General features: G+C 48.5%; 1 protein-coding gene and 1 pseudogene across 24 annotated transcripts in view; both read right to left on the bottom strand.

Moving 5' to 3' along the window:
• LOC114484924 (transforming acidic coiled-coil-containing protein 2-like) overlaps positions 1-13,952 on the bottom strand; it is an 80,147-nt gene that overhangs the window by 33,716 nt on the left and 32,479 nt on the right. For all 24 annotated transcript variants that reach the window (XM_055082574.1, XM_055082570.1, XM_055082571.1 and 21 more), the window contains one exon: positions 6,382-6,494. In XM_055082574.1, coding sequence (XP_054938549.1) covers positions 6,382-6,494 — 113 coding nt within the window. The remainder of the gene's footprint in view (positions 1-6,381; positions 6,495-13,952) is intronic.
• On the bottom strand, positions 100-5,067 carry LOC129391837 (acireductone dioxygenase-like; annotated as a pseudogene).

Raw genomic sequence — 13,952 nt, 5'->3', positions numbered from 1 at the left:
CGTCCGGAGCCTGTGCTCCGCAACGGAAGAGGCCACAACAGTGAGAGGCCCGCGTACCGCAAAAAAAAAAAAAAAAAAAAAAAAAAAAAAAGGCAAGGGCTGTTGGTATCCAAGGAGGGAAAGGCTCCGGGAGACTGGACAGTGGCGCTGGAACCAGTCCAGTCGCAAGTTTCCAGGGCAGCTGTGCTCGAGGGTGGACATTGCTGAGCAGTAAGAGGTGCAAACTCGGGTGAAGCTTGTCAGAGGAGGGCGGGATCATACTCTCGCAGGAGCCCAGGGACTTGCGCAGGGTGGGGCACGTGGAAGGCGGGGCACCTGGGAGGCACTGCCCAGCCTCTGCACGGGTTTGGCCAATGCAGGGCTAAGTTACAACAGCGACACCGTGTGGCAACTGGAAAGCAAAGCAGCTAAACTGAGGGGACTCCCTACTGGATGAAAAGCTAGCCTCTTTGGGGATGTATGAAGCCTGTTCTTGTGTATTCAGAGGGAGGAGGAGCTTCCAGGGGGAAACAATGGACTTTGTACCACTAGGGCTTTGATGGCATAGTGCTCCAAGCCTCGGTTTCCTCCTCTGGAGAGTAGAGATCACACTTGCGCAGAGGGACAATCTTTGGCAGTATTAACATGTGCCTTTCTCCTTATATTCTTCCCTTGCTTCCTGGTCCAGCAGGCCCACTGCAGGCCTTTCTGTGTTTTCTCTCTGGAGCTCTTCCAAGTGGAAATCAGAAACAGTTTGAGGGCAATGGGTCTTTCTATCTTTTGTAAAAATCTGTAGTACGTCCTTTGAAGAGAAAATGCTGGCTATCCATTGAGGCAAAAGGAGACCACAAGTGCATTTTAGGACGATGAGGAGAGAGCATGGAAAGGTCCGAGGAAGTAGGGAACGTCCGGGACTCCCTCCCTGCTTCCTGAGCGTGTCCTCAGGCTCACAGGGGAGATGATCCCAGAGGGCTGAAGGGAATGACCATGGGCTCCCAGCCTCACCAAAGACCCCCAAGTGCCAAGTGTATCGTGAAAGCAGCACAGTCATAGGGCCGGAGAGACAGTGTGGCCTGAGACGTGGACATCTCAGTGGTGATGGGGTGAGGAGGGGAAAGATGATGGCATCGATACACCAGGTCAGGAGAGGGGCTCCCAAGGATGGCTGACATGGGCATTCCCGCCTGCCTGGCCAAGTAAGGACTCAGAATCAGAAATGAATTGATTTAAAGAAAGTAAAATTTTATTTTGCAGGCATAGAGCAATTGGCATAGTTTCTAGCGCCCGTCTGCAAAATAAACGTCAAATCCTAGTCAAATGCTATCATTGTTGTGGATGCCAAGGGTGGTGTGCCCCACTGAAATAGCACACAGGGGACCCCGTGCTCTCTCTCTCTTCCTGTAAACATCCTGACTCCCCGGCCTCCTCTTGCTAGTTTCTGAGTTAGTTAGTGCAGGGCCTTGCATGATAGACATGGGCACATTTACGGAGGAGAATCACGTTTTTAACTGTGAACAGGAAGTTGCTTTTTTGAACTTGCTCTTAGAAGGCACCTCACGTGCAATTTGCCTGCCAATGAAAGGCATCTTCTTCAAGGGAAAGATAATTGATTAAAGCTGAGGAACAAGAAACGAAAGAACTTTGAGCTGCTGTTACTCCCCAGGCCAGCTGGGACACCGGCCCCAAGTAATTCCCAAACCTCTCCAGGAATCCCAGAACCTCACAAGGGTGGGGATGGAAGAGCTGGACCGTGGGTCTCAGCCAGCAGTGACTTGGCTTGTGTAGGATTCCAGATCATTAGATTCATGATCACCAGGAGCCAGTTTAGACTGTCATCCAGTCTAGTTAGAGCCAAATATTAAACCCTTTGTCCTGCTACCCTGATAGAAAAGTGCATGAAGGTGGAACAGCCATGGGGTTCTGGGAGGGAAAGGAGGCCCCCATTTTACAAAGAATTGAGATCAAAAGTGCCATTCAAGGCATAGTCTGTGCCTCTCTCCACAAAAAAGAATCCTCTGCCCTGCAGGATCAGCATTGCCCTAAAGAAATCCAATGTTCATGCCAAGAGGTTCAAAGTGCCTCTCCTCTGGAAACCACATAACTGAAGCCCCCCCAGAAAACGACACCAGCCGGCGTGGAAATTCCTGCCACCAGGGGCCGCTCTTACTCACCCATGACCCTCAAAGCAAAAAATATTGCTTAAACTCTTTTTTTTTTAACCAGTAATCTATAATTTTACTATCCAGAGAAAACTACTGAGAATATTTTTCTTTGTGTGTAATGTATGTAGATATATTGTTACCGAAAGGAGACTGCATTTTTTCTCTCAATAGATTATAAATAGCTTACATTTCAAAACATATACAGTAATATCATTGGTACGTGAGTGAACACAGATGAAAGTAAATATAGGGAAATTCGCTGTAATGTACTCACAACTTCTCTGTGGGTGTAAACAGAACGAGTAGATGAGAACTCTTATCTGAAGGGCAGAAACAGCTGAATACCTGCAAAGCTCTACCTGCTTCTAATTAGCGACAATCAGTGGAGCATCTGGCCGGGAGGCTATCTCCAACAGAGGCGGGGGCTGCCCTGCTCGCCCACCACCCTTCCTTCTGGATAAACGTCAGAGACGACGTGGCCAAGCCCACTCAGGAGACACGGACGAAGCACACAGAGCGGGAACACCGTAGGAAGGTAGGAGGCTTAAAGGCTGGGATTTCAAGCAGGGTAAGTACCGAGCAGCTAAAATGTCAGTTTGCTACATGTTTAATCTGGATCAAGGCAGGACAAGGTTGGCCATTTCCTGGCTTGGCCACGCCTGCCTCTGGATGGAAACCACGGCACGGGCCCAAACCGGGCAGACTCTCCTCGCGCGGTCGGGGTGCACGGCAGACACCCTCAGTAGGAACAGGGGGAAAGTGGGCATTTCTTTAAAGTGCCGACACGTGAACCAGTGTGAAGCTACACCCAAGGGCAATAATTCACGTTCTGGCTCATCACATCCCAGCCGTACGCCGCCCTCCAGTAAGTGCTACATGCCTTTCAAGAGAGGACACGTTTGTAAAATAACACACGTGGAGTCGTGTCTTACTCAACAAGCGGGTGCACCTGGCTCCAGACGGACAGCTCAGCTCACAGCCGTGTGCTCCTGGGAGACCCCGACGTATTGTCCTGACGACTGTGAACGCACGAAGGACCGTGCTCTCTAGCGCTGAGCCAGGCCTTGCCCCGAGGCGTCCCCGGAGCCCCATCAAGGGGAGAACGAGGACGTGCAGCACGCGGAGCCCTGGGGGGCTGGTGGTGTTACCATCGTGCTGCCAGCGCACACGTTAATCCTAAAATTCAGAATTTCCTCTGTGCCGTGGACACACGCCCCCAAGAACAATGTGGAAGTGATGACAGATCAATTTTTTTTTTTTTTTTAATTTGGCCGCGCTGCGCGGCATGTGGGATCTTAGTTCCCAGTTCCATCTTAGACCAGGGATCGAACCCGTGTCCCCTGCATTGGGAGCGCAGAGTCTTAACCACTGGACCACCAGGGAAGTCCTGACAGATCGCTTTTAACGTAAAGATTTTTAATCCAGTTAAAAAAAAATACTTAAAAGCAAACTGCCCTTCAAATATGAGGTTAATTTAGGGTTTTTCTATGATTATAACGAATTAGGTATAATTGTATCTCAGAACTGTTAACTAAAAAAAAAAGGTACAAGTTTTTCTGTTAAAATTCAAAGGCTTGATTGTAAGAGAGATTTACTGTAGGGAGTTTAACCTAGAAATCTCACCTGGAACAAGTAAAAACCCAGATAAAATAAAAATTAATTATACACACATACAATCCCACAAAGGATCTAAATGGGATGATTTTAAGGAACCATATGTACCAGAATATAAGGTAACTCCAAGCCACAAGCATAACATTAAGGCAGCTACTTTAGCTTGAACGAGAACGTGGCATAATCAAGCGAGGGTCCCCCTAACACACCAGCTCATCCCCCATGGCACCCCCTACCCAGCTTCCCCCGTGTTTGGGGAGAAAAGCCCAGTCCTGTCATCCACTGTCACTCCTCCGCACAGGGCAGGCGTGGTATCTGCTTAAAGTCCAAGAATCGGGTCCAGATGGGGCTGCTAAGTGGCTGCGTTTGGGGCGCTGAAACTCACTGGGTCACAGCTGAAGGCACGAGCTGACACAGGGCCACTGACCACTGATCCTGAATCAGAGAAAATGAGCAGATTTGCCCAGATCTTCACAGGTGCTTCCACGTGCAAACCGGTTCTACAGCTGCTCCCATTAAAACGTATTCTGATCCAACAATCTTGCAGAGGAAAGCTCACCTAGCCTCAAGTCTACAACACAAAAGCAAAGAGAATACGACTGATTTTCTGCTGCCATCAGGTCTCGGACCTTCACAAGGGGGGCCGGGGTGTGCCAGGCCCCAGGGCACTGCTAGGCCGTCTGTGCCAGAAACTCTAGGTATTGCCCGCGGGCCTCGAAGTGGTCAGCCGGCCGGTTGTACGCCGTCCACACTGGGTCTCCCACAATCAGCCACATGGCCTTCTCGTATTTCTTCTCATCCAGTGTGAAGCGGTGGTGTATCCCGCGGGGGGGGGGGGGGGGAGAGTGATCAAGTCTCCTTTCTCCATGAAGATCCGGATCCACCTGTCCTCTTGATCCCTCACGTCGAGGTACCCACTGCCGTCCAGGATGTAGCGAATCTCATCACATCCAGGTGTAAACGCTCCTCATAAAACATCTTCATCTTTTCTTCGTAATTTGGTAGTTTGTCTTTGCATATGGTTATTATGTCCATCCAGGAGTAGTTTCTCTCTTTTCGGATCTTTTCTAATTCTGGATCGTTCTCATATTTGTCAGCATCCAGCTTCCAGAGCCCGCGCAGCTGCTCCAGGCCACCGGGCGCGCGGGCTCGCCGCGGTGGGGCCGCCGCAGGTCGTCGGCCGACTTGTCCATGTACCAGGCCTGCACCATGGCCGGGCCCGGGGGCGGCGCCGCCGCCTGACCCCGGACCTACTCGGGCCGGTCTGGGCCCGGGACCTGCACCCGGGACCCGCGCGGGCCGCCCCTCCCCCGACCCCTCCCCCGGGAGCCGCCGGGAGGGAGGGAGGGCGGCGCGGAAAAGGAAAGCGGGCGGGACGCGCTCCAAAGGCCCCGGGCCGAGGGCTTCCTTCCCGCGGGGCCGGCGGATGGGCTAAGAGTGCGGGGCAGGTATCCCCCGAGGGCTCTATTGCTTAAACTCTTGACTGTGAAAAGTGATTGCAAAGCGTTTGAGACCTGAACTCAATGATGGCGGATTTGTGGGGCGGGGTGTGTACCACTCAATTTTGCATTTTATTTATTTATTTTTTTTTTGCGGTACGCGGGCCTCTCACTGTTGTGGCGCCTCCCGTTGCGGAGCACAGGCTCCGGACACGCAGGCTCAGCAGCCACGGCTCACGGGCCCAGCCGCTCCACGGCATGTGGGATCTTCCCGGACCGGGCCACGAACCCGTGTCCCCCGCATCGGCAGGCAGACTGTCAACCACTGCGCCACCAGGGAAGCCCTCAATTTTGCATTTTTGCTCCTTGAAGCTTTTGTTCATTTGTTCCTTTAAGGCCTGTAACTACAGCTTCCCAGAAGCTGGGCTTCAATTTATTTGTTCAGGAGGGTTTTTCTAACCGGATCATGTGCTGAACCCACAGGCAATTATTAATTGCCACCAGTGTTCCCGACCAGTGTCCGTTCTGGGGACAGGATGTTCACATCTGCTCGCCCTCTGCTTGTGACGGACCCCAAAACTGTGGCTGCTGAACACTACGTGGGGAGAGTCGATGGGATTCCTTCCCAATAGCCCTAGCGGGGAAATCAGGACCTGACTGCGCATCAAAACGAGGGACTACTGACCAGGGGGCCGCACCTGCACTGGCCACGCTCCACTGTGGCAGTGTGACCTTGTTGATTTCTGGAATTCATGCACCAGTCTCCCTGAGACTCAGTGATTGTCCTTTGACTCCTCTGTCTCATCCTCCGGTGCCCACCTCGGCTTCCGTGCTAGAATACAGACCCCAATTTAGCCACAGATTAGTCACCCCTGTTAAGCCCCTTGGCAGCCTTGATCTTGTGTACTGTAAGTTCTGACAATGAGGATAAAAGACCTGGCGTGCGTTGCAATGGACGCCTATCATTACTAATTTCATCCCTGGGCAGGAAAACATTAATTTTCCAATCATGCATCTAGGCAATCACAAAGAGGTCTAGGAACCACAGCTTGGAGCATCTCACCACCGAGGACCACATCATGGATTTTAGGGTAAATTTTCCACAGTAAATAGAGCAAAACAAACTCTGAACAGGCAGCGAGCTGGCCATGCCTTGGGCTGGGTCAGTCCTCCAGACCTGGTCCTACCTGGGCAGATCTCTGCAGTCATTGCTTCTGGCCTTCTCCTCCGGCTTCCTTTCTGCACTCTGACTGTTCCCAGGCCGTTCCACGGATCCTGGACTCCGAGCCAAAGAAGTCCTCTGAGCGACAAGAAAGAGAAATTGGAAAGGAAATCAAACAAGAGTCTTTGAAAACACAGAGACTTTATCAATGGGCCACTGACCACAGCGTTCCAAGGGCCAGGTTTTTGGTTTGCTTTACCGTCCATCTGAGCACCGACTCTATGCCAGGCGCTGAGCAAGGCTTTGGGGATACACGGTGGGCAAAGCGACCATGGCCCCTGCTCCCACCCAATGGAGGAGAAACACAGTAAAGCAGAGATTTCCAGCTGAGTAGTTTGACTGTTTTAGTAAGAAACTGAGACTAGGATACACATTATACTTTGGGGGTCGTCTGCTCCCTGGAGAAAGCGGGATATTGAATCTGAGATCTTAAAGTGTCTCGTCTGGGGCGCTGCCTAGATGAAAACACACTTCCTCCCCCTGCCTCATGGTTTTGCACACCAGAATTCAGCTGGAAACCTGAAAAAAAAACAAAAAAAAAAACTGAAGGAAGAAAATGAGGGACCCTGGGAACCTAAGGGCCCCTCACTGAGGTCCTGACCATTCTGAGAGGTGGTCGTCTTTTCTTAAACCCCCATAATAAGCTTGTCTGGTGTTCAGTTGATTTTTTAAACCAAGATGCAAACATTTAGAGCACAGTCAGAACTTCAAATCACAGGACAGAAAGAGATGAGATGTTTTTAAAACTCAATTTAAATTGTGCCCATTTAAGTCAGATACAAATATCAGAAATGGGGAAAGGACTTTTAGGGACCCCCAGAAGTATTCCCCAAAGCAGTGGTTGTCTTTTGTCTTCCCAGCAGTGTTCCTGAAACAACACACACATCTTTCTTTGGGGCCAGATCTGCCTTCTTCTGAAGACCCGTTCCACCCATACCCTCTGTCCCTGAGGTTCTCATGGAAACGCCAATGCCAGTGTCCCACAGCCCTGCCTATCGGGATGTACACAAGACTCAAATTAAGAACAGGTCCTTCCTCAGGACTCCCCAGAGAACAAGAGGGACGGAAATCTGGTGGCTGGTTCTGTAGAATATGAATGCAAGAGTTACCGGCAGTCTGTCCCTAGCCATTGTGGAGGAAGGCAGCCTGTAGCAGGAGAGCAGAGCCAGCAGGTAGAGAAAAGCCGAGAGGAGATGCTTCCCCATCTGGTGCATTTCTCTGAACAGCTGACTGCTTGTGTTCACCCAGTTGTGTCCAGAGGGAAAATATAAAAGATGCTTCAGCTCTCAGGGACCCATATATTCCAGTGCTAACAGGAACACCACAATTAGAAAAATCTTCATTCACTTTTGCTGAGACAGAATGGGGGGAAAATAATAACACAACAATAATAATAGCATCTGTTTACTGAGCATGTACCAGGCACTGGGCCAGGAGCTTTCTATTCAATCTTCACCACAACCTTATGAGGAAGATGCTATTTGTGTCCCTGTTGTAGAACAGAGGCTTTGAGAGGTTAAGTGTTTGGCCAAGATCACACAGCAGTGGAGTCTGGACGGACCTAATTCTCTCTGACCCCAAAGCCAAGGAAAGGCATCTCTATTCTATGCCTTCAACGGAGGCAAACAACTGGGATTGATTCCTCAAGCCTGTGGACCCCAGGCTGGCTTGATCTCCATGCTGGCTGAACCATTCCCTGTAACGAGCGCCGCTGCCCTGTCCTGTGGGCCTCAGTCTCCTGATCTGTGACTCCAGGACAACAATCATCCTCTAAGGCAGTATCAAGACAGTACAAACTTCAAATCACGGTAAATTCAAACTCCAAGTGTTCCTGACTCTTCTGAGGAAGGTTCTTTATCTATACAATATTACTACCTTTGGGTTCATGCTTTACAATTTTTACTTTGATAACTCCGGAATCACAGTACAGAGTGAGTGACATTTTCATATCAGGGTCCTGAATTTTTAAAATTGTAACCCAATTCCTACTTGTCTAACTGTGATGCAGGCCTCAGCTCCAAACACCTTCCACAGCCAGGCTTCCCTTTCAATCACCCCGTTATCTGCAAATAATTTAACAGATAAATCTCCTGCTCTTTATTCCACGATCAAGGTGAAGAAATTCTGGAAAGACACTGACATGTCTAACAGCTCAGACAGATGCAAACAACAGATGGAATAGGGGGGCAGATCTTTGCTCTGACTAAAGCGGGGAGGGGACCACGTGCTGAATTTCCTCAGGCAAAGGAAGTATAACAAGGGCTCAGATTTGTCTTTGAAGAAGGAAATAGGATAGACCTTTCTCACTTTTCAGGGCCACCTCTCCTCCTAATAAAGAGCAAATCTGCAGTTCTCTCCAGCAAAAACATCCGTGGATGGAGTCAAAATAAAGGCAATAGTACTACCCATGGGAATGGCACGCTGCTCTTTGCAAAGTTATTTCACATCCTCTGAGTCTCACAAAATCCCTGTGTGCTAAACAGGCAGGTAAAATAATGTTTTCCATTTTTTCAGATGAGAAACAGAAGGTTAAGTGGCTTGGCCAGGTCTCTGGCCTTGAAGTCCAATACTCTTTCCACAGTAATAATGACACCCAACGCCTACATAGCACATTTTCTGGTATAGCAATAGTAGCAAACACTGTAAACACTTTCTATGTGCCACGTACAGGTAACCCCTGCTTTTCATGTTTGCTTTATGTAATTTCTTTATCACAAAAGACCTGTACATGTTTTCGCTAACCAAAAGAGATCCCAAGAGGATTTTTGCTTTTATGAAGAGAGGCAAAAAGCAAAAACAGCATTCAGTGTTTGTTTTGCAGCAAAGCCGGTATGGAGGCAGCGAGAAGCCCCAGCAGCGGCAAGAGGGGCCCCGCCAAGCTCCTCCCCCGGGAACCACACTCAGCATCACAGCATCAAGTCGCCATAGCTTTGAAATGTGCCTGTGAGCATCTGTGCTTTATTCAACTTATTGTGTGCATCCATTAGAAAGAGATGTCCTAAGGTAATCGCTTCTTTGCTTTAAGCCATTTCAGCTTACAAAAGGTTTCCTAAGAATGCTCTACTTTCAGATAGCAGATAGCTGGGGAAATCTGTACTATTCTTTTAAGTGTTTAACATATTTATAAACTCCTTCAATTCTTACAACGATCCTATTTTACTGATAAGATCACAGCACAGAGAGGTTAAGCCACTTGCCCGAAATCACACAGCTTGAAAGTGGTGAAGCCAGGACTCGGACCGAGACGGTTTGGCTCTAGAATCTGTGCCCTTGACCCCTCCCTACTTTCTGCTGCCTCACCAAGCAGTGGAAATAGTTGCCTATGAGTCCTGCCATCTTCCTGCCATGCTCAGAGGAACTAAAACAACTGGACATTTATGAACAATGTGATACAGAGGCCTAGAGTCAATGCCTAGAATAGCCCTGGCACAGAGGAGCATTCCAGAAATACTTGTTGAATGTATGAAAAGTAGATTATTCCCGTTTAGTCTGGTAGCCACTTCTGCAAATCGAGGGAAGCACACTCAGTCCTTGGAGCTCTTGCTTTTGCCACATTCCCTACAGTGTCTTTGAGTCCACCGCCCCCAACCCCTGTCCAGTTTCCCCATCCTAGCAACAGTACTAAGCCCTGTTGTTTACAGGATTCCAAGGGGTCTGTTGTGTCAACAGGTGTCACTACAAATAGCATACATTTCTAAAGTTACCCCTTACACTTCTAAATAGCAGCCTGGAAAAAAAAAAATTGGCAATCCTCCACGTGACAAACTGACTTTTCAAATTGCTTCTTCAAATCTTTCCTTTGCTGCCACTGCTTGAGTAAACAAACAGTCTTTCTTTGGCTCAGGAATACTCCAGAGCTCTGGGTTTATTTTATAGCAACATTCAAACAGTCGCAGCAACTTTCCAGTCCTGGAAAATACACTTTATCGAGAGCTAAAGTGTTTCCTCATTGAAAAAGAAAAATTCCCCAGACCTTACTTCTTAAATGTGCCCCACCTCTCTAGACCACTGCTTACCGGTCATGCCAATGAAGAGATATAATTAACATGGTTAGATCAGGCCCAGAGTGTCTTGCCAAGTCGCTCACTCTTGGAATGAGCTTCTTGGGAGCCCCGAGACTGCAGGTGAATGATGGGAAGTAGACCAAAGGTCATCCCCATGGCATTAGGAGTTGGATTTCAGAAACAACTGCCAGGCTGGCCAACATGGAGGACGAACACATGTTCTGTGCTAGGGCCGGTGGGCTGCCCACCCTCCCTGTCAAGGGAAGGCAAATGCTCAGAGCAGTTCTGCTAGATCATCCCAAACATTTCTTCACCTCCCTAGCTCTCCTCACAGGCGCTTTGTCAGGCCAAGGAGGGGGAGGCTCCAAGGTGGAATTTCAGGCTTCCCCAGATGGAACGGTTTCTCATGTAACGTGGTACGATGTGGTAGGAAAAATGAACAAGCTTTGGAGTCAGTGAGAGCTGGGTTTGAAGCCCCACTCTTCCTTTAGAAGGTGGAGAAAATAAGAGAATTGAATGTGCGCTGGGATTTCGGTGATGCTGCCTCACGTTCAGGAAGGGCTGAGTCTGGGCTTTAGGTTGACACAGAAGATTTTAAAAGACATGGTTTAAGATACTAACTTTAGGGGAAGCTGGGGGAGGAGTAGGGGAATTCTCTGGACTAGCTTTGCAACTTTTCTGTAAATCTGAAAATATTCCCAAATAAAAGGTTTAATTAGAATAAAAGAGTCATGGTTCCTATACCCTCATGGAACTTACCGTTTAGTGAATGAACGAGAGATAGCATTCAATCAACGATATCTACCTTCCCTTCCTCAAAAGCATCGGCATTGAAAGTGGTAGGAATTACCCTCAAAGGACCCAGGAACCTCAAAGATGCCAGAGTTGACATGTTCTGACGTCTGGAGTTTGTGGGGAAAGGAAAACCTTCGAGACTTCAAAACCACTGCTTAATATTAATGTCCTGTAGGTATTTAATATTTTAGAAGCAATATGGTTTAAAGAGGGCTGGATAAGTTCAGAAAACCCAAATCATTTCACCTTTTGGAGCCTATTTCTTTTTTTTTCTTTCTTTTTTTGTTTTGTTTTCGTTTTTGTTTTCTTTTGGCCGCGCCTCGCAGCTTGCGGGACCTCAGTTCCCTGACCAGGGACTGAACCCAGACCACAGCCGTGAAAGCGCCAAGTCCCAACCACTGGACCGTCAGGGAATTCCCTGGAGCCTATTTCTTTGTCTATAAAATGGGGACCCCAACCCCTGGCCTGCCTGCCTCAGTGGGCGATAAGAGCAATTTGTCAATATGGCAAAAAACTGTCCAAATGGAGCAGAGTCTCTAATCAAAGAGTAAGGGTTGTCAGGATGGCCTGTAACATCCTGTGATTTCTTTTACTTGATTGCTCTTGAAATGCAGATATAAACCTTATTTTTTGCTCCTCTAGAATGTTTCTACAACTATTCATTTTCATACTAAAGCAGCATGATGCTTGATTCAAGAATAAGGGTGCAGCAAGAGGGAGGGGATATGGGGATATATGTATACATAGAGCTGATTCACTTTGTTATACAGCAGAAACTGACACACCATTGTAAAGCAATTATACTCCAATAAAGTTGTTAAAAAAAAGAAAAAGAATAAGGGTGCAGGAAGCTAGGTGTAGTGGTTCAAAGCCAAGCTTCAGTGTTTATTCAGCCATAAGCCTTCTAGTATCATATCTGGAAAATGGGGGATCATATTTACAAGGCTGATTTGAAGGTTAAATAAAATAATACATGTAAAGCACAAAGCACAAGGCTAGATCATAGTGGACACTCACATATTCTAGTTATTATGATTATAGAGAAGAAACCGATTCAAAACTCATTAACCAAAAGCCCCAGTGCCCATCTCAGCTTAAAGCTAAAATAGTTCATCAGATTCTTCAGAAGATGCGTCTGGCCAGACATGGAGCCACGCAGTTCACAAACTTCGATAATCACTCCAGCGAAAATTAGCATTAACCCTCTGGGCTGCGCCATCAGACGTCATAATAAAGGAGCTCTCCCCACTGTTATCAGCATTGAGTTCATGCTGTTTAACTGTCTTTGTTCAATTTCTTTCTCATTAAACACAGTTAAATCATCCCAGGTGCCCACCTACTGCCTGTAGAATATTAGAGGATGCTGTTTCTGCCGGCGCTGGTCTAAGGCTGTCGTAATGTTGAGTTCCTTGGGTTCCTCAGGAAATAGAGAAACTACCTCCAAGCTGAACGTGGGACCCCAAGCATTTATAGATTTAAACAACATATGCACATATTTAGGGGACGTTTATCTAGAAGCAAAATGAAATCACACAGTGCCTAAGGTTTTCTACAGACCTCAGCCTGCAGAAACATGCCCAGGGACGGCTCACACAGAACAGATTCTCCTGTCCTCCTGGTCCTCTGTCCCTTGGATGTCAGAGAAGTCCACAGTCTGAAACCACAGTGCTGAGGTCGCCTTCAGGAACGAACCTCAGGCCCAGCTGCCTCTTTAACACTGAGCCAGAACCAGAAAGACCTGCCCTGATGAGGTCCGGGCTGGAGGAGGCGTGCCCAGCGACCTGCCCTCAATCCTCCTGATTCGTCTTGTTTCCTGCTCGTCCTTCAGCTCCCCAAAAGCGCCTTCTCGCACACCCAGTGCCACGTCAGGTGTCTTTGCATCTGTCTTCTTGCTTCACGGCATTGACCACACTTTCAATAGTTGAAGATCCTTTTTTTTCCCCGCCCTGGGACTCAAACTACAGAAACGTCAAGACGACGGAATTGCTTTAAAAGAGTTTTTTTAATGATCATGTATTTTAAAGTCAGGCCATTATAGTAATAGGATTGACTGTCTTTCCTTCCCTCTCCACACTGTCCGAGCCGTAAATGAGTATCATGACAACGCAATGGCCAAGGGGAAGTTCAGAGGTGGTAAAGCAGCCACCAAAGGACGGGTGTTGCCCTTGTGCTCTGGAATCCATGAGCTCAGAGCTCAGGTGCCCTCTGGAGGGCTACCCAGAACCGAGCACTCGGGCAAGAACACTGAACCCCTGTCATGCCCACTTTCAGGATGGGGATGTGGGCTGACACGGCCCTTATTTCACCATAAATCCTTCCATGCAAGTCACGATGCATGAAACCCCAGAAAGGGCTCATGAAACCTCTCATTACTATGTCACCTCCACCTCTGTTCCAAAGAGGACACACAGCCTAGGACCCTGACACTCCCGGAGACAGCTCAGGCTCTCCTTGGCTCAGTGCTAGTCTACTGACCTCTCACTGGATGGTGCCCTCCCATGCCCAAGCCAGTCACCCTCCACAGCCTTGGTTACACATAGGACTTTCTTCTCATTTGCAGCCAACATATCTGATGCCTTCAGGAAGAGAAGTCACCAGGAAGGAAAGGCCTGGGGCTTGGCTGTGAGTCACAGCTGTGCATTCTAGTAACTGAGGCTGCTCTGTGCTCCCTGAGAGCAGCCTGCCTGCCAGGAGACCTCAGTGAGTCAGTCAGTGGAGGGAAGCAGCAGGAGTAACA

The sequence above is a fragment of the Physeter macrocephalus genome, unplaced genomic scaffold (genome assembly GCF_002837175.3).
Source record: "Physeter macrocephalus isolate SW-GA unplaced genomic scaffold, ASM283717v5 random_168, whole genome shotgun sequence".
Classification (NCBI taxonomy): Eukaryota; Metazoa; Chordata; class Mammalia; order Artiodactyla; family Physeteridae; genus Physeter; species Physeter macrocephalus.
This window is presented reverse-complemented; position numbering and strand designations above follow the sequence as displayed.